Source organism: Melanostigma gelatinosum (genome assembly GCF_949748355.1).
Source record: "Melanostigma gelatinosum genome assembly, chromosome: 14".
Taxonomy (NCBI): Eukaryota; Metazoa; Chordata; class Actinopteri; order Perciformes; family Zoarcidae; genus Melanostigma; species Melanostigma gelatinosum.
Genome location: NC_136647.1, coordinates 10,261,386 through 10,284,899, shown reverse-complemented (window position 1 = coordinate 10,284,899; position 23,514 = coordinate 10,261,386). Strand labels below are relative to the sequence as shown.

Sequence of the window (23,514 nt, the reverse complement as noted above, 5' to 3'; positions counted from 1 at the left end):
ATTTAGTCTGATTGGTTGGGTGGTTGAAAAACAAATGCAATATTTAACCCGGCATGACTCCTGCCAGGCTAGCCCGGCAGGAGGCAAGCACACCCACACGATCACACAAAACAGGGCAAAACAGATGGAGTGGGAGGAGGAAAGGAAAAGAAAACCTTGCAAAGCACCGACTTACATCAGTCATGTAAATCAATGGACAAGTAAAAGAAAACAAATAGAATCACTGCAATTAGTAAATGTGCAGAAAGTATTAACAATGACATCCATTTATTTTTAAGGGGGACACATTTGCCACTTTGAGTTTCAATGAATCAAATATTACACTTAACACTGAACTTGCCAATTGTCGGGTGTTGTTGTTTACATCAATACTCCGCCTACTCCAGAGGGCTGGCTCACAGCTGCTCTGCATTAGACAAATCACTGGTGAACATAACTCCTGCAAGTGACAGCTTTCCCTGCAGAATAGCACTGTTAAGATAGCGAGACATGACAACATCCTGCGCTGATATATGTACTGGCAGCACATATACCAATGCCAGATTGATGGGTGGTTAAAAAATAATATCTGTTGATAGTTCTTCAGAAAAGTAGACGGGAGGACTATGAACAACATGGCTGAGAAAAGTATTGCTTGTCAGATTGTTTGAAGTTGTTATTGAGGACGTACCGGAGAAGCAAAAGATGTCGGAGCAAGAGGATTTTTGCAGGAGGCTTCGCTGACCTGGTCAGCTGGAGTTGGTTTAACTCCCATGGGAAACCTGTGTGTTGCACCGCTCCTCACCTCATCTCACCACAGCAGTTTCATTAGAAACTCTACTGCACTTCCCTGCCTCTCTTGTGTGTATTGATACATTTAGTGTATGTATGTGAAACCCACACGCACTTGCTTGGGTTTTTCTTAAGAGAGACTGTATGAATAATGCAAGCTTTTCAAGTGGAATGAATGCTTTAACGCATACACAGTCCACTGACAAACATGCAAGGTTAGCCACTTTACGCTACCTCAACCCTGTTGACTTTTTTTTTTCTTCCACTTTTCTACTTGCTCTCATCCTCTCCACTGGTCCGCCCATGGATAGAACAGCACATGGTGTACTGTTGACAATTTAAATAAAAAAACACACTCACTGTAATTGAAGAAGAAAACTGCGGGTGCAGGGATGAAAAGGAAGAGAATGCAAGACAAAGGAGAGAACGCTATAGTCATGGACTTGAAAGAAAGATGAATCCACATGTGTCTTTGAGCCCTTTCTTCTTCCCTTTATCCTTCATAGCTGCGGTCTCCAGTGAAGTGATGCCCACTGAGATTGCCTATTGCCATCATTAGAAAAGACCACTTGCACTGCAGCGGTCCACACACACACACACAGTATTTTGCCTCTAAACAAACTCATGAAAATCTTAACACTCACACACGCACATGCATGCAACATTCATCAGGGGTGCAAAGCCCCACAGGTCCCGAGCTTTCAGCCCGGGACTATCGGAAGTCTATTCTCCTCTTGACCCGCTGGAAATCCACAGAAACCCAAAGCCCTAAATAGAATGGGATATAAAGGTGATGGTTTGGAAATGGGAGGTGAAAGCCTGGCGATGACTGAGGCAGTAACAATCACAGGGAGCTTGCGCTGTTTGATGCCAAATGGTCCCTCGAGGGTGAAGCTCACCGGTCAGCTCCCTATAGAGGCACAGTGAACACTTTGCCAATTTACCATCATACCAGCCTTTGTAATGCAACACAGCACAAACATGCCTTTGTTCACTGACCTTTGAATAATTCAGCTTGAGCAAAATGCTATGACACATTTTTGATCAAAGTCTCAGTATCAAGGGGAGGAGGCATTTTCCAGGCGCCGTGTTCCTCTCCACCGATGATAAACGCTTCCCATCGCAACACGATCTCAGACTAACAGTAAGGATAAAGCCACATAATAGAAAAACCCTCCGAAATATATGACAATTGATATGTTGGAATAAAAACCTAATGCTGAGAGAAGTATTACCCGCCACATATTCCCTTGCCCTGTAGGGAGTTGACCTCTGCACAGGGTGAACGTATTATCTGGAAGTTTTCCTTGGAAATCTCCTGTCCCTTCATCCTGTGACGAATGGCTGGAGATTACAGGTTGGTGACCAGGTATACACATCCACTTCAAAGCTTTGTCTAGAGGAAGCCATTTGTTACCCCCAAGGCATCTATCACAATATAACTTCACCTTCTAAACTATTCATTTGAAGAAGCAGTGGAAACAAAAAGCATCTGCTGAGTTATAGGCTGCAGCCGGACTGTCCATCATCTAACGGCAGTACCTGTTTGACATGGTGCGGTGTGTCTGTGTGTGTGTGTGTACGCAAACGTGTGCGCAAGTCTATGCATTTGTGTGTGTCCATCATCCTATGGCAATTCCTGTTCTGACTTTTCTTGTCGGGGAAATTCATGATTTCGATATCCCCCGGGTGTTTTGTGGGAATTGAAATGTGCTTCTGGAGCCCAGAGGGATTTCTTTAATGGTTTAAATGGCAACATTTTATGGGCTGTGTGTGTGTGTGTGTGTATGCCGATGCGCATGCATGTGTCCGTATTTGTTTTTGTGGTCAAAGGGCAGTTTTCACGAGATGACCATAGTAAAAACCCACAATTCTTTTATCTTCTTTCCTCTTGGTCTGATCCTGATTCATCTTCGCCTCTCTCTTTTATGCCATCCACTGCACTATGATGGATAAAAACGATGCATACTATATTACCCCACAGTAACATGATAAGAGTGGATTGAAGATTACAGTCCAGAGGGGTGTCTTAGATGGATTAATGAGATGAGTTTGGTGCTCCTGTCATGTCAGTTTTTAAGAACATACTCATCAAGAATTCATCATATGCCCAGTGGAAAAAGTAAAATGTTCAGTATTAGCTGATAAGTTGAGGCTCTGTTTCAAACATGGAGAATGCTTAATAGCCCCAAGGGTCATAATTTATGTTGACTCTCCTTTTTATTTAATTTTGTCAGGAATGCTTGTAGCATGGGACAAACCCATGGCTCTGTGCTTTTTTTTTAGAGGGCTTCTTTACCGAATGAAGATGGCTGCTACTGCAGAAATATGTTACATTTAAGAAGCCTTTGATGTTTAAAAACTCAAAGCTCACTGTAGTCGAGACCAACTTGACCAGGTCGAGTCAGTTTCAAGACTATAGGTCCAAAGGCGGTGGAGAAGTCAAGACCAAAGCAAATTGAGTCCTGCTCGTCACCACAATAGGCAATAATGCCTTATCATTGCTAATCCTATGCTCTGCTGTGCAACCACTTGCACACAGCTTTGAGAACAGCTCTTTTCAGTTAATGCAGGCAGAATGCATCATAGATCAGTTAAAAAAAAAAAAAAGCGGTCTTGAGTGCTACAGCCCAGGCCCAATCCATTCAGAGCCAACCTCACCATTTGTCTAGCAAAAGCAGTTAATTAACATGATATATGAACCTGTTCTAACTGTGTGGATAAGGATCAGCAGAGGATTATGTGCAGTACACAATGCTTAATACCACATGTTCCTGATAAGGTCGGCAGTGTGCGCGGGAGGGCGTGATACTGTGTCTGCTGCGTGGGTGTGCAATCTGTGAAGAACCTGTGAGGTATGCAATTTGGTAGAAGTCCATGTTTTGATATATACGCAGTGTCTGCTGTGTGAGTGTGGATGCCCAAGAATACATGTAGCTGTGGTGGGCGGTGTACACATAGTGTGTGTTTTTAGTGTAGCTGTGCTTTGACCTTTCTTAGAGCACAGCTGTGAAGTCAAGTGACAGAGGAGCTGTAAACCAAAATGTCCTGACATTAAAACCACCAGGCTACTGTCACTGAGCCCTCTTCCTAATGCAGTAACTGTGGATTGTATTGTTTCTGAAGTGTTTTCTTTGCTACAAAGGGCTGTAAGTTAGTATTGGTTTACAAACGAATAAAAATATGTGTCATACCGCCGTGCCACAGAACAAACCTCTTTCTAATTGTGCTGCAGATGTCCATACAGTTAAAACATAGCAAGGCCCAACCGTTTAATCACTCTCAATAAATACTCCTTGTTGGTTAGCATATGCTAGTTTGCGCATAGCCATAGCTACAATGATCTTACTGCTACTGCCAACTGTAACTAACATTTAAGTTGGTTTACCTTATTTATGCTCTTTGCTGTGCATGAGTGATGATACATTTTCCACTATATTCATCACTTCAGCATCAGAAGCATTGATATGCGAGAGAATCATCATACCTCGGATGCCCAGAGAAGAGAATCAATGCCGCCTTCTTGTCTCAGTTGCAAATCCTGTACTTCCATGAAAAACACCAAGTTGATTTTTGTTTTTTATCTTGATTTTTTTGTGATCTGAAAGGAACCCGAACAAAGTAAAGAAGAAAATAAGACGACTCGAGGAGAAACTTATTAGGTGCTGAATGTGTAATTGCCCCCATGCCTACCAACCTCCCTCTTGTGTAACATGGAGTATGGTGTTGCACTGACTTTGATATAAACCTCTTAAAGTCACGGGGAGTCCTTGAATGCCATGAGGGCACAGAGCAAAAGCTTTTGACTGTTTAACATCTGACTTCTTGTCTTTCTGTAGTTTAGTTTATCGATTTCTGCATTTCAATTACTCTTTTTATGAATGCACGTTTGCCAACTTAAGCCAAGAAAACCACAGTGAACTTATACGTTTAGTGTGGGACACCAACACTGTGACGCTCCGCTCAACTTGCAGCCACATTCCCCTCAACTCTGTTCCCATTGTGATGCAAGTTATGTCATAGACCACTGAATTACCAAAGGCAAAGACAGGAAAAGCACCCTTGCTGCCAATTAACTGGGTGTGCTTCTCTGTACCTGATCGACAGCAACACAAAGAACAAGGCTCAGAGTGCTGGCAGTGCATCAGCTGTGGTGCCCTCATGTGTTCACTGTGTTTTTAGCTGGAGGCCATTGATAATCAGCAATAAACTGTGAATCCCTTGAGACGTTATATGTGCGTATTGCTTCAGGACCATGCCCATAATGTCACCACAACACAACACAGGTGTTACAAAAAGGTGAAAATATTCATGATGACCGGCACAGCCTTGAGTTTCATTCAGTATTCTTAAACATCCCCTGATCTAAATATCCTCATCAAAGTAAAGAAACCAATCAGAGTCCCTATCAACACAAATCAAGTGGGGGGCCATTGTCTTACGATGCTGACACATTAACATTATTTGAACAAAACACAATATTATATTCTCATCTTCTAAAAAGAGAGAAAATTGTGTGCAGGGACTACATCGGTAGTTGTTGAAACCAGCTCTATTCCTCTCTGTTTACATCATTATTGGGGAGTGAATGAATTTGTTAGGATTCTGATCACACTGGGCTCTTTCAGATATGAGCGGGTACGTTTGGTCAAAAGAGTTGTGCTTTGTCTCGTAGTGGCGCTTCACATCGCCGCTTTTAATAATCGTCACGGCCTCTGAACAGATGAGACGTATACTGGTTTTAAACTGTCCGTGGGAAGAATGAACAAACAAGAGTCTGTCCATTATTGGTTGAAGACTCTGCTCTCGTTGTCCACATTTCTCTCATTAGAGAACGCTTAGAACAATAACGTCTGTGACTCACATGCTTCTCCGACGATTCGGTCTATCGCCCCGTCTCTCCAGTGTGTGTTTGATCTCACTCAAGCCGCGATGCATATCGAAATACACATTTGGTTGGCATGCAATTGGTCGGTGTGTTTCCTGGACAGCGGAACGAGTCCCGTAAAGGCTAGAAAAGCTGCGCCGGTTATCTATCGGTTGTCGGTCCGCCTATTAGTCACCGCTGCCCAACACTGTTCATACGTGAGTTGCTAACAGAAGATAAAGATAAAGAGGTTTTTATTGTCATTGTCGTGGTGCAACCAAATTTCGTTTGGTAGCCCTCAGAAAACAGCAAACTGAAAAGAACAGTGGGGTCCAGATTGCCTGGTGTCATTTAAACACGCTCTGGTGATGGTGACACACCAGATTTTCAACACTGCCGTAGACCATCTTTAGTATCGATGAAACAAATGTCAGTGTGTGTATGCGTTATCAACACGTGTGCCTCTGTGCATGTGCGTGTGTGTTTTATGGGTATTTGGCTTATGAGCAGATGATTGTACCATGGACAGGGTGTGTACGGTACGTGTAATCATGTTAAGGAGTGGAAATCAAATATGCTAGATTAAATGACAAAACAAACAGATGTGTGCCTCCCTGTAATGTGAGAAAACAAGGACGAGGTAGACAGATCTAATAAAGCTGGCAGTATGGTGGCAATAAGGCGAGTTAAGTAAGCTTGATTCCATCTATTAGCACTGTTTACCATCTCCTTTATTACCCTGAGATGAATTGCGGCCCTTAGCAAAAGCTGTGCTGAATCAAATAAGATCTAAATACATTTGCTTGTATTCATTCTGAGCTATATTTGCGCTGATGATTCTCTTGAAATCAAAACAGTCACTATTGTGTGAAGACGTGTCACAATGTATATTTTCCTCAATGTTGTTGTGCTTTTGTGTACGAGTGGGTCGATGGCTCCGTGTACAGCCACGTCATAGGGTGACAAAGAGGGTGTTAAGGTTTTACAGCAATCTGCTCACCGGTGGAATATTGGTTGTATTCCAAAGGCCTGGAGTACATCAAACATATTGCAAAACAGCTGCTTCTGTACGGCAGATAAGCTAAACTCTCCATCATGCCATGTGACAGCTCGGAGAGCCATGCTGCACACATCGATCTCCATAGGCCTTTCACTGCATGTCAGACTCTGAATATATCTGCCACTGTGAAAGAAGGTAGCCCGAGGGGGGGAAGGAAATACAGAAGAGAGATGGATACGGGAAAGGAAAGGGTTAAAATGGGGGGGGGGGGGGCAGAGTGGATATGAAAAGCCAGGGGAGACAAACTCCTGAATGAGCATAAGTTGAAGGGAGAAGAACAGAGATGGAGAAGAAGCGGTAAACAGGAAGGATGTTGGAATTGAACACATGTCTTCCCTGGAGAGAGTGTGTGTGTGTGTGTGTGTCACAGTAGGTGGTGTCTGTATGAACTATCACACAGTTTATTTATGATGGCACCCTGCTGACAGAGACAGAACAACCCGAGTTGTACTGTTCCACCACCATACTCACTTTTCACTGTCTTGGATAAAGTGTGTGTGTTTCCATACTGTGCACACACAATACTTTGACCAATACCTCCAAGTAAGGCCTTCATGTTCATGTGACAATTATTCCTCAAAATGAAATTTAAAAATAATCAAACAAAACTGAACATTTATCTCAAATGTAGGGTATTAATCACCAGGTATTTGTGATGATAAAAGAGATTCTATAAAATGTATACAAGACGTGTCTTTAGGTGGGAATGTCCTTAAGTTAAGTGTCCTTAAACTTCTGTAAAGCTCGGTGGGCTTCCACCTGCAGGTAACCGGTTAGTAAAAACCTGGAACTTTGTAACGTAGTTCCAGTGTTTCTGACCACTAGGGGGCAGAGAGATTCCAATTTAAACAGCAAGTAAGACTAATACAATGTTGGAAAACAACTGCTTGATTGCACAGCCAACAGAGCAACTTTCTCCACCTGGTTGTACAGTAAATCCAATATTGCTGCTGCTGTACTCCTGATGTGCCAGTTTGGTCCACCAACCACAGTTATTGGAACAGCGGTCCAATGAACCAATAGATTAAAAAGAAAATGGTGTGTTGATTCTTTGTGTGGTCAGTGATAGGTGCTTCACTTTGACATTGTAGAAAGTATTTTTTTTTTATTGAAAATATTGCTTGATAGTGCTTTAAATATATCAAAAATCCCATTTATTGTTGAATTGATTTGAATGTTGATTTAAAAAATAAATAAAAAAACATTGCTTGCTCATCATAGAAAAATGGTGGACACAATACTGCAATACTTGTTTTTTTCCCCTTGGACTTCCTTTGAGATTCATTTTTTCAAGTAACACTTTACTGGACATGAGACCATCGAAAACAAGGAATCAAAAGAGAATGCATCAGGTTGAACTAATGCATTCTGGAAGAACAGCTGAATTTGATCCCATTCAGGTGCCGGCTTCTGATGTATCTTTAGTGCATTCTGTCCAAACAGGAGAATGGAGAGCATGTGAGAGGCGGCCATTGTGTTATCAATTTGGAATACTCTGCTCATGGCATGGTAAAATGGGGGAATGAGAGAGTGCAATGAAAAGTGTTTTGTTCAATTTCAGCTTGCCAGGACTTACCAAACTGTTGTGTTGGTTGCCTGGTAACTATATCACGCGGATAGTGCACATAGGAAGACTCCCACCTTTTTTCTTCGCTGCTTGTGTTCTTGGTTTCTATATACATGTATATATTTCTATAATAGTTGTCCATCTATATAATGTGTTTTTTTTTCTTCCATATTTCGTCCTTTTTTTCATGGGAATTGACTTCACAGAGCCACTCTTGTGACAGGGAACTCGTACATTGACAGCAGGGATGAAAAGCAGGAATAGAGCGAGGTCAGACTTTGCTGAGGGAATATTTCACAAAGACATCAGTCTCATGTAGAAGGCAGTGTTGGTAGACACCCGCTGCCCCCTTTCTCTGTCTGACCCTCTCCCTCTTGACCAGTGAAACAGCAACAAGGTGGGACATTGTTGCCTGTGTGTGTGTGTGTGTGTGTGTGTGTGTGTGTGTGTGTGTGTGTGTGTGTGTGTGTGTGTGTGTGCATGGCTTTCTAACAGAGGATTAGTGCAGCTTTTTATAGTTGTTTTCCCACTTTGTTCCTCTCCAATTTGCTCCATTAGGTGACGTAGAGATGTTGATCGGCGATGAAAGAACTACTTTGTCATATTATTTTCCTTTTTGCAACACAGCTGGTCTTTGTGGCGTGAATTGTTTTGTCTGATTTTGTGGGGAATCAAACTATGTGACAGGCATTAAGAATAACTAGAGAAACAGCCAAACTCGTTGCTGATGGTCTCATTTGCTCGTGTAGGTCATATAGAGGCATCAGCATTACATTTAGACTGTTTCATAAGCAGTTAAAAACTGCTTGTACTTCCTTTGAATTCTGTGTAAATTCACTAAAAGATCACAGGAAATGATCAGTCTCTCTCTTTCACTTCCTCACTCTATCTCCCTTGCACCTTGGCGATCTGTGAAATAGTACGAACAAAACATAATCATCTCCATCAGCCGCTGAAAATTGGCTGTCGTGATTTGATGGCTCCCAGATATAAAGAAAACAATATGGATGTGAGAGTCAAAAGGCTTGTATTTCTTGGCGTTCTTCTGGATTGCTTTCCGCTCCCTCTCTGACAATGAATTTCAACCGATCTACAGTATGTTTTTCAGCCAAAATAGGAAATTATATATACGTGTTATGTACAGGGAGAGTGATTTATTAATCTGTAATGGAAAAGAAAGGACAATATTTGTTATAACCTGCAGACTCGGCACCTGCGGTTATATTCTCTTCATTCTTCCCCTCTCATTCTTTGTCAGGCACTGTCTCCTAGAGCTGTACAGGTTTATCAGGCTCACTGGAGGCATTCCAATAGATCCATCAATTTAGCAAAGCAGTGTGTGTGAAGCATAGCAGTCATTCCCTCGGGATACACACGCAAATACACAGACACATGCGCGCTAATCGACAATCTATGTTGTTTATTTGTCTTTCTTCTGTGTTTTTACCAGCAGGAAGTCTCTGAGGTGACGCTCTTGTTGTTGGTTATGTTGTCTGTCTGCGTGGTTCCCTTTTGTTTTTGCACATGGCTATATGTCGGCCGATATGGTTTTCACTAAGCGGTTCGTTGAACCTTCCCATATCATCATATTCCCACAACAGTCCTGTCTGTGCTTCCCCTCTCTGATTACAGTGCTGTCAATCACAACCTAATATGACGGTGCACCAGGGTGTGCATGAGCACACGCACACACACACACACACACACACACACACACAGACAAACCATTACTCTCTGTTTGTCCACATAAAATTGGAGCCATACAGGCATCAGCTGAGAACGAGATAATCAACTGTAAAATGTTCATAAAGTCATTTCCCCCCAAAAATCAAATGAAGCGCATCATTCACCAATCAACAACATGATATCTACAGTATGCCCCATATCCTTATGGGCCTTGTAAGCTCATAAGAAAGCAACGAGCTTCCTTGCATGATCCACATGATGTGATGCGACTAATTGAAAGGTGCCACACTGTAAGATCTCAATTTGCTGATGAGCTAAATCGGGACATTCTCTTTCAGGGATGAGAAGTGGGGGAGAGTTTCAGCACTCGTGATTGACATTGACGATAAAGACAATGCTGTTTCTGCATACGCGCGACAGATACAGGCACACTGTTCTTCCCACACTTATCTAATCAGCTGCTTTGTCTTCTGTCTGTTCTTTCTCCTCTCTGTTTTCTGGCGTCTGCCTCTCTTGCTGTCCATCCAACCCCTCTTGTCTACTTGGGTACTTCAGTGATGGCTTCAAAGGGCAAAGCTCGAGGTGAGTTGTGGCTGCATTTCCCTGCTGTGCCTCACACTCCTGACAAAAAGCCTTAGAAAAGTTGAACATAATTTACTTTTATCATTTTGCAAAAATAATTGACTTCTTTCTTTTCTTTTTATTCCCTTGTTGTTGTGCTGTTTGCTCATTTCCAGAACAGTCACTGTTTTTGGTGAAAAACAGTGATGCGTAGTGTTGATTAGTGTTTCAGTAAACACACTAATCAACACTACGCACACAGTGGAAATCATGACGAATGTTTCGCTTTGGGTCAGAATGTCTTTTAGAAACGGTAGCACCACTGCAGCATGAAGCTCATCTTGTATTCATACATATTTTCTTTCGTATTTGATTTAAGCACATACACTCTGGAGGTCGTACGATTAATTATCAGGTATTTAATTGTGTAATATTGCCCGTTACCATTGCCAGGCACCGGAGAGGTGGCAGTAAATTACCATGATCAACATCTGCTCCATCATTCCCTGTCTGCAAGATGGCAATGAGAGCGGATTATAGATCAGAGAGTCAGAGAGGAGATAATCTGATCTCAGTAAATATGCCTCTCAAAACTAAGAATTTAGTCAACCGTGACCATGATCTCATTCTGTTTTGTTACCATCTTTGGCTGATGATGATAGAAGCACAGGTCTTGAACAGTCACATTCCTGAGCAGAGATGTGATGATGAGTTCAATGAAAGGAGAGAAATCAGCTCAGAGAGGAATTGCAAACATGGCCAGATGTGCACATCAACTTTTTAGGATAGATATATTTTATGTTTTGTTGTGGAATCCGAGCCAAACGTGAAAATAAATGTCGACCAATATGAAAACATATGTGCATATGTCCAAATGTACACGTTTGAGTGCAAATAATCCAAATAATAGCCATTGAGATAAAAAAAAAAAAACCACCCCGTTGAAACACCTTGATCTTAATCAAGTGGCCCAGCTATTAAAAAACGAATCGAATCCAGTCGACAGATAAATATCGTTGTGTAAATGCTCTTTCAAGTTACTTTCTGTTTTCAGAAAAATCTATACTCTTTGTGCGTATGCTCCTCCAGCGGAGTAAAGTGTTCCTGTGGGAAGACGCACTACACTCTTCAGTTGTTTGTTGTTCAGGAGCACTTTTTTTTAAATAAGTAGCGTTTACTAGGGAGATTCTAAATCACAGTGGGTAGCTGGCCTGCTGTTTAATAACTGCAATGGTCTCCTCTGATACAACTGGTGCTTCTATACAAATAAGCAGTAAATCCATACTGCATTTCAAGTGCTTGAAGCAAGGTTTGCCATTTTCAAAAGATTGCCCACAGTGGATAGATTTGGTATATTGCTCACTTCAAAACCCTTTCCTCTTCAAAATGCAGTCTCCTCTTTTTCCTCATCGTCCTCCTCTTCCTTGTCATCATCCTCAGTAGAAATAATGTCAGTAACAGCATCAACATCACATCTTTCCAGTAACACTCCCCTATGCAGGATTTCCTTGTTTTCCTGCTGCGTCTGAATGCGTAGTTCATTTAAAGCTTCCCTCCGGGCCAGCATCCAGCTGCATGTGCAGTGTTTGTCTGAAAGATCTCTGTCTCATTCAGTGTTGACACTCCTCTCATTAAAGGCCTTCCCTACCTGACTATCACTCTTTTCTGTCTTACTGTGACAGTATAGGAAATACATTGCTCTCTTAATAGGGGAACAGAGAATGTGTAGTTCAGAGTCGAGCACATGTCTCCCTCCTGCCTCTTTCGATGTTATAATAAGGATATTGGTAGGAAAACATAGCAAGCTAGGTAAGAATTATGCTGATAAGTGGCAAATAAAGGCTCAGTTCACCTCAAAGCACCAGTTCATCAGCATGTGGCCCTGAGAGAAAGATCTGTATGTGACTGAAGCACTCTGAGTGACTGGTTAAGGGTGCCTTGTGCATATATATATATATATATATATATATATATATATATATATATATATATATATATATATATATATATATATATATATATATATATATATATAGCAATAGTACAGCCAATTACTGTATACAGCACCAACACTTATTTCCAACCTGTCACGATAATATTTTTATTTCATTGGTTGAAGATCAAGTTAAGTTAATTTTAAGAAAATTTGAGAACATAATGGCATCTCTGTCTGCAAATGAGCATGAAAAACAAACTCATAAAACACAACACACAGATATATGCCACCTGCCCAGGGTGTGTGTGTGTATGTGTGTGTGTGCACACAGAACACACAGTTTTTAGGTACCTATGTCTTGAACCTGAAGCAATGCACTTTATTAATACTCGTTGTAACTTAGAGCGAGTGTTGTGTTGTTCAAAGTGTGTGTCATATGTAGAGTTCCTGATACAAACTGAAGGTTGTATCGTAAAAATAATACTTCAAATCAGGGGTTTTCAAAGTCTGACACTGTGAGTCCCCCCTCAGACAAAATTGAGTCATGTAATATGAATGTAAAGTATAAATTAATTAGGTAGTTAAGTTTTGGAACTATCATACAATGCTTTGGGGGATGTTAACGAGAAGTACGATGTTCTTGAGCCCCCTCCGTTTAGCTTATATTTATTTATATTTATACTTCAGTCTACATTTTGGCAAATTTGTATTATCCAAAATGTGCCAAATTACCGATTAGCAATGTGATGATTCTCAGACAAGTTCTAGAGGATTAATGGACCTTTTATTTGTGGACATCGAAGATATTTAGACATAAACAAATCCTGAGACTAGATCTTCAGTGTCAACCCTGCCCTGACTGAAAGTTTTGGTAAAAGAGCATTACAGTTTGACACACAAGCTAAATGATAAGAGATGTTTTTAAAGCTAGCACTTTCTGTTCACTGAATCTTGCAGATCTCCCCTGGGGCGAGAAGTATTTCCCAAGATCGCTCTGAGATGAACAGTATCTGTCACCGCATCACCAGACATTAGAAAATCAGACTGTGGCAATGTTGATTTGGGGAATTGGAGAGTTTTTGGTGGCAGCAATGATTACCGGGAGTCTGATTTCCCTCATGAATGCCACTAGTCTGCGATCGTTCTGCCCTCACCCTTATGAAAGCATCAAAACAGAATAAAAACAAGTTAAGCGCATTTTCCCTCCACATCAGTTTGAGGAAATTTGAGAATGTCCTTAGCAATAAATAGGACCTAGCCTGGTAAAGCCAAATGGTGTTTTCTAAAGTTCTCACATTATCATTATGTATTATTTATGTTTTTTGCATGTTTAATTTTTCACACCACGGCAATTGTATGCGCTCGGAGCAAGTGGGGGGGGGGAAGACGGGGCGGATGGATGGGGTCAAACAAACGCATGACTTTAGCCAAGGAGACCACTGTCAACCGTCGACTTCTTTACGTGGATTACTTGATTTACATACATATCTTAATTTACATAACAAACCTACTTGTTTCAACCCAAACCATGATCTTTCTAAACCCAAACACGTGGTTTTGGTACATAAACATGGTTTGGTTTCAATTCACAATGTTACCCACGTGTTTAAAACTGTGCCGGTTGATACGTGGGTGAGGAGTTGGGAATGAGAACAAGGCGTTAAATGACACACAAAAGCTTAATATGCGTAGACATGACACGCAATGTTGTTGAAAGTGCCGTGCTATTTGTATGCCTGCTCATGCCATCGCTTTGACTGACCTTGTGCTTTTCTGAAATTGTTTAACAAAAACGACTAAGCCAGCAAGCGTATGTATGACTGCTAATATTGCTTTGCCATATTTAAAGAGGTAATAAAGTTGAATATCTGAGCCTAGATGTACTGTACGTAGCCAAAGCTTTGCCTTCTGTGTCCTTGCCGCTCTGAAAATAGACCAGATGAGACTCGGAATTTGCTTTTTTTATGGAAAGGATGAACTGAAAATAGCATTTTGTGTATATTGCACTGCTCACTTTCAACCAGAACTGGTGACATTAGTAAAACACAACCCCTGCATACTATACATGCAGCAATTACAATTGTGGTTGTGTACAAAGAGCCAAGTTCAAGCACACAGAGAAAAGCATCTATACCAGCTTATATTTGTATGCATAAATCAGGGCAGCCTCATTTAAATGCCTGTTTCCCACATGTCTGCTTGACATCACAGAGAGTTTGAGAAACTTGTCCTCCTTTGGCTTGATTCATTTTGCACTTGCTTTAGTTGTTTACTGTTGTCCCGCCTTCCATGTTTTCACTTATCTGTCAAAATACGTACTTTTGTCCTTGCCATTACTAGGCTTAGCGCTCAGCTTCTTCTGCTCTCTTTTGCCAGCTGGAAAAAAAGCGGTGTATCAAGTATTTATGAAGGCCAGGTTTACAGAGCAAGCTTGAACTCAGGCAGCTTGCATGCAGAGAATGGGCAGAGGTTTATATCTCTGCCCTTTAAATTGATGTGGCTGAATCAAGGGCAAGAATAGGCTGCTGGGCAAATACTATTGGTGTCTGGAAGCATGTTTTGGTCACTAGAGGTGTAACGGGCCACGGTTGATCCGCGATCGACCGTGGCCCGTTACACCGTGTTCACGTGTAACCTCGTAAAATGTAGTTTTGGTAATACGAACTTGAATAAGTCCAGTTGTATGAAGGAGATGTTTTCACAGCAACATGAAATAGATGTTCCAGATACATTATGACCTGTTCACACTAGCTCTAAGCTGCTAATAATACATCATGAAAACTACTACTGAAAAGGTGTGTTTTAATCAATCAACACAATATTTTCTTTCCTAATTTATTGGTCAATTGTGTGGGTTTTTTTTGAGGGGAAACAACGATCAGTAAAGTAAAAGGACAACATTTAGAATGTTTGATGGTTTACAGACTTCAGTGTGGTTGAAATGATTTTTGGGATGGTGGCAAAAAGAAATAGTCTGGAGCCTTGTCGACCAGCTGCTATCATCACACAACAACATGGATCATCAATGATCAGCAATTAGTTTCGGTGGCAAAAAAAAAACGTGATCAGGGATCTCTAAAAGTTATGACTCTGATCCATGATATGATCCGTCTCACCAATACTGGCCAGTCACCGATTTGAAATTAGTGTGTGGGCTTTTGTAAATGGTGATATATATATATATATATATATACAGTATATATGTATATACACTACACCCATGTATATATGTGCCCCCTAAACCAGGTATGAAATGATGCATGACTTTTCTGTACGGTTACACCCTAATAAATAGGATTCACAGTTCATCAGTACCGAAAAAACAGAGAAACTGCACTGTGCTTTGGCATGTTTGTTTCCTGTATAGTGCTTTGTTCACAGAAGAATGTGCTGTCATGGGAGAATTGTTTCCTGGATGTTTTGTTATCACCATATCACCCTCTGTTAACACCGTTCAAACCCTAGATGTGACTGGAGACACCCTCCCCCAAACTCACAAACAAGCCAAGAAGATGTCACTCTCCTCTCTGACAGCTCTTGATTCCTACCAAGCTGCCTTCTCTCGGTCACCCCATGCCGCACTCAAACAACACCTATTATCTCTGTGGAGAAGTAGCCGATATTTTGTTGATCCGAGTTCAGTTGTTGAGTGGGACGTCAACTTTGTGATGGCAGCCCCAACAGCTGCCCGGTCTAATTAATGTATGTAAATAGCAACAGCACTGCCATAGCCAGCCTCTCTGGTGCAGGATAATTAATTTCATATCTGCAGATCAGAAATGACTGTCCTGAGGTGCTTGTACGCCAGTGTTGAATACAAAGGTAGCTCCGCCCTCCGTAGGGGTTGCATTCAATTTGCTCACAGCAGGAGTCTTATCACTGTCAAAAGAGCACGTTGAGATTCTGTGTGTGAACACACACACACAGAGATTAACATACAGTTCACTCAGAAACACAAACAAAACAAAGCAGAGAAATAGAAGGTTTCATCACTTCAGTTATAAGAACCAGCAAGTAGAGAACCTAGTTAGCTACCGGTTGCAGCATGCGCTTTACATTAATTGATATTTATATAGTATTTCCATAAAAAATGAAAATATCCTTAGATATATGGAGAACAAATTGAGAGTTGTTTCACTTAGAATGAAAGTCAATGTAACTGTATTCTCAACACTTTACTGTAGAACGGCCGGCTTGCACGACATGTGTCTTCACCTTCTCTGTTTTTCCAGAAATGTAAAAGATAAATGACTAGCAGTGCTGCAACCCTCCACCTTTCTTATTTAGTTATATAGTTTTGTCACACTGGTATTTTTTATTTTTTTTATGTGAACATACAGTTTAATTTAAATGTGAATTCTGGAGGCTTATTTTTCAGGTGTAATAGCGTTATGAAATGTTGATAAATCACATTTGAGCTGCAACGTGGATTTGGGATGAATGTTGATAGAAGGCGTGAAAAAAGGTCATAGAAAGAAACAAGACTGTCCGTTTGCATGACATGTTCCTGAGAAAAGGGAAGGAGTTGGTGTGAAAATTGTCACAGTGGGAGGGAGAGTCCCAGAGCGAGAGCAGGGAGTGATGATGCACTCGTCTGATATGTCAGCTTCTCTTCCAGGAAGTTACCGGTAACATGTTGTGTTCCATATTATCGGCTAAAATTGGTTCTCGCCCAGAAAGAAAATAAAAACCAGCCTGAAAGTTCAGGTTTATTTTGCGTTTTTCAATATTTTGATGACGCCGTAAACCAAGAAGGAGGTTGGCAGATAAGTTGTCTTGCTCAAGGACATTGTGACAGGATACATAGCTGATTGATGAATTCACACCAGCTCTTTCGCTGATCAAACTCTCGACCTTGTATGGTCTCTCCAATCACCGGGCCACCCTGCTGCCTGCCACTCGGAGAATCATTCAGTCTGAGAAGCTTGTGTATCCAGCTGTGTCGCCACCTGCATAACCGTATAGACTCGAGCTGCTCATGGCAAAGCCGCCATATACTTTGTAATCTTCTGCATCTCACTCATGATCTTCTGAGTGGGATGCATGTAAACAGTGAGCGACTTGAGGTCGTTTGTATCACTTCATGATTGTGACTTAACATTTTTGTAAATATCTGTCCCAGTTTGCATACTATACCAGCTTTTTTGGTTCATACTTTACCTTCTGTCCTTACCGTAGTGCGTGCACGCAGTTCTTATGTTGCAATGACGGTTTATTGCCAACACTACGAGTATGTTCATTTTAAGGATTATCTACTGTCGACTTGTTTACAACCTGCCTTATTGTCCTTGTTCATTGAAGCGACATCACAGTGTTTCCAGATCTCACAGATTTCTTTCCACGTCCGATAGAAATGATGGCGCTGTGAAAACGAGACTGATCCTTTGAATTCAAATGTACAGTGATGAAATCCAGAGTTTGCGTTGATAGGGTATTTATGTTCGACTGGCTTAAAAGGTGAATCGGCTAATCAAAACTGTGGACTGCCTCTATCCATTTTGTAATCCTGTATTCCCGGCCCATGCATCATAGCTCTACAGCTCAGTTGAGCTCCAGTCCTGGTGTAAAGGTCAGTAGCTCCAGGCTGTCTGTCTGTCTCCCTGCATCGCTCTCTTTTTCTCTGCTTCTTGAATGCCTAAATAAGAAAGGTTAGTAGACTCAGCTGCTCTTGCTTGAAAGGTCAATGTCGGAGAGCGGACAGCAAGCATCCGGGATACTCTTATCAGTATTATTTGTCCGGTAGTTTGCTTTGGCCACAGGTACTGTCTGTCTGAATGTACCTTTGTGTCATGGAAATATCTCTACTGGCTGCACCAGCATCTACTTTTGACATAATAGTAATAGTTTAGTCTTTTGAGAAATATTAGAGACGCTACTTTGTGTGGTGGGATGCACAAGTCCAAATGATTGTGGGGAAGCTTTGATTATTAGCCAGTGCATACAGTGGGTACTGGAGGGTACTGAATGGTCCGATTAAATCTTAAGATCCAGCTCATCTCTGGAGACAGCTGTATGAAGGGTAAAGTGTGAGATTCTAGAGGAAATAATAATTTGCTGCTTTTTTGGAGGCAGCTGCAACCAGCGTTACAATAGTCACCATGAATACATCAACGCTTGCCTTGCTCTACACAGTATAAGACGGTGGGGGTGACACACATATATTATCCAACCCAAGCTAATGTCATTATGTCATTACTTCGTAATGTCATGCACTTGAGGATGTTGTTGACCTGGCTTAGCCTTGGCATGTCAGTCAAAGTGGAGGGCATTTAAACTGACCCCATTCTCCACGAGAGATATAGCCCAATTGAGCACAAGAAAGGAGGATCAAGATAAATTTTAAAGACGGGAGCACCAGGAAACAGAGAGAATACGAAAATGAGAGACAAAGAAACTGGAAATGCCACCCTTCAGGGATCAACCAGAGGAGGGAGGGAGGGAGGGAGGGAGGGAGGGAGGGAGGGAGGGAGGGAGGGAGGGAGGGAGAGAGAGAATTGAGTGGAATGGTTGTGAACTGGAAAAGAGAGTGCAAGAAACTGAAAGTAGGAGAAAGCTTGGCGGTGAAGTGAGGGAAGGACCTAAATTTAGACATGTAAATCAGGAGAGAACAGCTGCCTCTTTCCCTCAGGAGATACATTTAAATCAGGTCTGGGTGGCCAGGGGGGGAGAATGGAAGACCCTACTCCATTGGCCAATTAGGCACACGGAACACTGCACTGTTCTAATATAACCATCACTGTGGTACCCTTTCAGTCCCACTGGACGTGTTTGACCAGACACCGATGAAGGGCTTAGGCAGGGGGATCCCCGGACTGTTGTGACTTTGTATAAGTGGAGAGGAGAAAAGGGGAAAGGAAAGCAAAAATAAACTTTAATATATGCTATAATATGTAGCTTCTGTCCTGATAAGTAAACATGCAGACTCTCATGTGTGACACCTATGCACAGCATGTACTGTGTGTAATATATATATATATATATTTTTTTTTTTTCAAATGTATTTATTGCAGTGGAATTCTAAACACTATTTATTATGTTGCATTATATTATTATATATATTATATCATGTTTTCATAGTCCCAAGGGGCACGTTAAAAGCACTTTGCCGTAATCTCGCGTTTTTTTCGTGTTTGTCCAAAGCAGATGATTTGAAGAACAAACGAGCAGATTATATAGGGATGAGGACAGGGTTGACAATACAACAAACAGCATATCTCCAAAGTGTCTCCATCTTCAATTACATTTTGCAGGGACACATCCGCAGCATGATGTCGAACTCCACACAACGTCATATTGTGCAGAAGCTCACACAGAAATCATCATCTCCACCATTCGGTATGGCAGTTAGCCAGTAATTTGCCTTTCCGGCCAGCAACAAAAGAAATAAATTGTTTCGCACTGGGCTGCATGTTGCCCAACTGCGTGAGTGAGAAAAATGAGGAAAGAAATAAGTGATTTAAAGAGAGGAAGTAATAAAGAGAGCGACGGCTGGCGCAGGAGAACGGTAAATCGTTGGCAGATCGTGCGTCATGCAAAACGTTCATGAATAAAACATATTCCTAGCCTCCCATAGCTCTGATCCATCCCCCCCCTGTTTCCCTGCCCTTCCCTCTCTATCTCTCACACGCATGATTAACCTCGGGAGGCCTTAATCAACACTGGAAATGACCCGTGCTCCTTGACTTACCTCTCTCTACCTCTCCTCCCCTCCTTCACCTCACCCTCTCTCCTCTCAACATGTCCTTCACCACAGGTCTGTAAGTGATGGGGTTTGCTTCACCCGCTAACCCTGCAGACAGGCACTATTTGACGGTTTGTTTATCTTACCTGTACTGTCATTATCTGAAGAAAGGGAAACACAAAATTGCCAGCTAAATGAGCTCGAATACATAAACATCGTTTGAATGGGAAGGCATCAAACAGAATCACACAGGAATGGAATTTAAAACACTCCTCAATTCCAAATATTTCTTACTGCTTTATTTCCTTATATATGTTTTTTTTCAGCTTCATGATCCTTTCCCGAGGGGGGGGGGGGGATAGTGGTTTAAGATGGGAGAGTTAGCAGGGGATGAATAATCTTTCTTACCTAAGCCTTTAGTCACACAGTCTTTTAAACCTGTCCTCTGGGAATAGGGACAGGGGTAGATATATGGTTATTGTTATATACTTGCTCACAGCCTCCCTCACACACACACACACACACGTACACACACTAAAACATACGCACCCACGCACAACAGTGAGCTGTCCAGGGTTCTGAAAACTGTCAGCTATTGACAAACCACTTGTATTGACAAGCCACTTGCAATAGAGACCTGTCCATGGTGCTGAACGCGCTCTCTACTTGGACTATTCACATGCAACAATATAACCTGTTTCTCTCATTGGATGCGGCCATTGCACACACCAGCATCCACACATGCGCACACAAGTCTACGAAAAATGTTTTTTTAATTGGTCTCCCCAGTGTAGTTTCAGGGTTGGTACCGCAGGCTAAATGCCCCCTTTGTGTTCTATGTTCGGGTCCAATTTAGCACACAGTAGTGATTGGCCATCCTGGCTGAACATTGGCTTTTTAATTAGGGTGTTAAGCCTTAAACCAGTTTTCCTCTCTTGACTTCCAGAGACAGACAAGTCTTTTCTTTGTTTTATGTACATCTTTATGAACCAACTGGATTAAAGTCGCCTTACTTTATAGCTTTCATTTTTTTGTGATCATCTGAAATTTATCAAGCGAATTTCAACAACAAAGCAACCTTACAAATCAAGCAATCAAACATGTACCGTCTGTTTAACTCTGTCTGCCGTTGTATCTTTCGATCTCCCCCTTTGCTGATGCATCCTCATCTCTTTTCACACTTTTCTCATATGGGTTGTGTTACAGGCATCAGCGGTCAGTACCCACTGGTTCAGAATATGACGGTGACAGAGGGTGCGAAGGCGAACATGACCTGCCGTGTGGAGTACAATGACAACACCTCCCTCCAGTGGTCAAACCCAGCACAGCAGACCCTCTTTTTTGGGGACAAGAAAGGTAGGTTTTGAATATTGACAGACAGCAGCTGCTGCACAACAGATGCAGTCTTACAGAGTATTCCCTGTTAGGTTTATGCTGGTTGAGAAATGCACAAAACACACAAAAATGTGGGGGTTTTTTTAGGCTGGAGAGCAAACTGAACAACCCCTCGTGTTCCTGTGTGTTTGTCAGTTGAATAAGCTGCTGTTTGTGTTGTGTCATACCATCTGTCCCACATTTCATGTGTCTGTGTTTTCCTGTTGATGCTCTGTTTTCACAGACATTGCGTTCACAGTGCATAGAAAAAGATACACGGCTTTCCTTTTGGGATGGATTGTATGTGACAATTTTGTTTTTCACTTCATCCGTCAACCTTACAGTTCTCTATTTCACTTGTTTTGCCGAGATAACTAGTCGAGAACATTAACTGCCATGAACAATTTGGGGTTTGAATGTTTATGATTTTTTGTGTGCAGTCAATTTCACTTCAGTGTCAGAAGCGGTTTTTGACTACATTTGAAAAGTCTAAATGGATAAAACATTGGTGTAATTTGGTTGGAATCTGAATCAAAAGCTGCATACTCAATACTTTCATGTTGTTGTTCAAATCAAATTAGAACATCAGAAACAGCCTGCACTCTCTCAAAGTCAACCATTCACCCCGCTGTGCAAGTGCAAGTATGAATACAAATGCTGTGAAAAGAAGTTAGTTACATATCGTAACGCCAGATTCTGGGTCCATCCCTGCTCAGTCATGAACATTTTTATTTTTTGTGGCCTTGTGCCCTGCGATGTGTGACCATAGTTCTGCTGCCAATTTAAACCGGCATTTCTTCAGCTGGAGTAGGTTGGGCCCACAGCTTACGAGTTACGGTACGTATCTAGCATCCTGTGACACCGAGGTCCACAAGAAGACAACACGCACCACTTCACAAACTGCAGATGCCGAACGTAAGAATGGCAGGGAAGGCGCTGACTGTGACGCGGTTAACACGGCCCCGTGTCGAGACAAACATATTATCACACTCTCTTCACACAGCACTGACGTTGCAGAAGAGTGGGGATGTCAATTGACCTTCGCTAAGCCCCTCCCCCCTCGGTTACTGTCGTATTCGCACTGTCGTATTCGCACCTGCCATGTCAATATCAGTGAGAGAAGAGCAGATTATTGGCATAATAGTTTTGAAATAGCATAGAGAAGTAGATAGAAAGCACTACAGTATACTTTTTTTAAAACTACATTTGCAATATAATTTGTGCTATCACTATAGCTTTAATTATCGAATATAAAACTCATTTATTCTGCTTTTTCATTTGTTTAAAGCTCACCAGGATATTGCTTGGCACATCATGGGCTTGATCCATACACTGGATATCATACATTTATTATAATATATATTCAACTATCTTTGTTACCTGTGTGTATGTGTAAAGCTGGCTGGCGTTGTTAGCATCTTACCTTGGAGTAAACAAAGTTTTTGTTGATAGTCTGATGAATTCAGCTGGGACTTAAGTCTTCCACACCGTTTAATCAATAATCGAGATCTCTCCTCTTATAGGCTTCTGGCATTCAGTGGCTACTTCCAGATGCTAACGAAGGATTTGACAATGGCCATTCTAGGGAGAAGCTTAGACAAGGATCAATTCTGTTGATGATCAGATTAGATGCTCCTAGAGGTGCCTGATTGGGCAACTCTTCATCTGACATCTAGCACATTGAACACTGAAAGAGTTCGGGAGTTTTCGGATATATCGAGCAGAAAGAATCAGATGAAAGGGCACAGAGAAGCCTAGATGTCTGCCACTGCCAGCCCTCTTAGGAGGGCCATGGATGAGGATAAAGCTCTGGTGGAGAGCATTTCAGATGCCCTACGGATGCCCCACTCCTGCTGCAGTGTAGGCTAGTGGCATGGCGTCACACAGCCAGTGAGACTGATGCTGTTTTGACAGAGCCATGTCTTGAGAGTGCCCTCTGTAATCAAGGAACAGCTGCTGTGCTATGTTCATGTTAAACATATACATACTGAGACAAAGTGCACACTGGTCA

At 41.8% G+C, this 23,514-nt stretch overlaps 1 protein-coding gene across 1 annotated transcript in view; it reads left to right on the top strand.

Moving 5' to 3' along the window:
* LOC306788414 (cell adhesion molecule 2-like) overlaps positions 1–23,514 on the top strand; it is a 189,018-nt gene that overhangs the window by 121,983 nt on the left and 43,521 nt on the right. The window contains exons 2-3 of the mRNA XM_079283948.1: positions 10,507–10,533; positions 21,336–21,485. Coding sequence (XP_079140074.1) covers positions 10,507–10,533; positions 21,336–21,485 — 177 coding nt within the window. The remainder of the gene's footprint in view (positions 1–10,506; positions 10,534–21,335; positions 21,486–23,514) is intronic.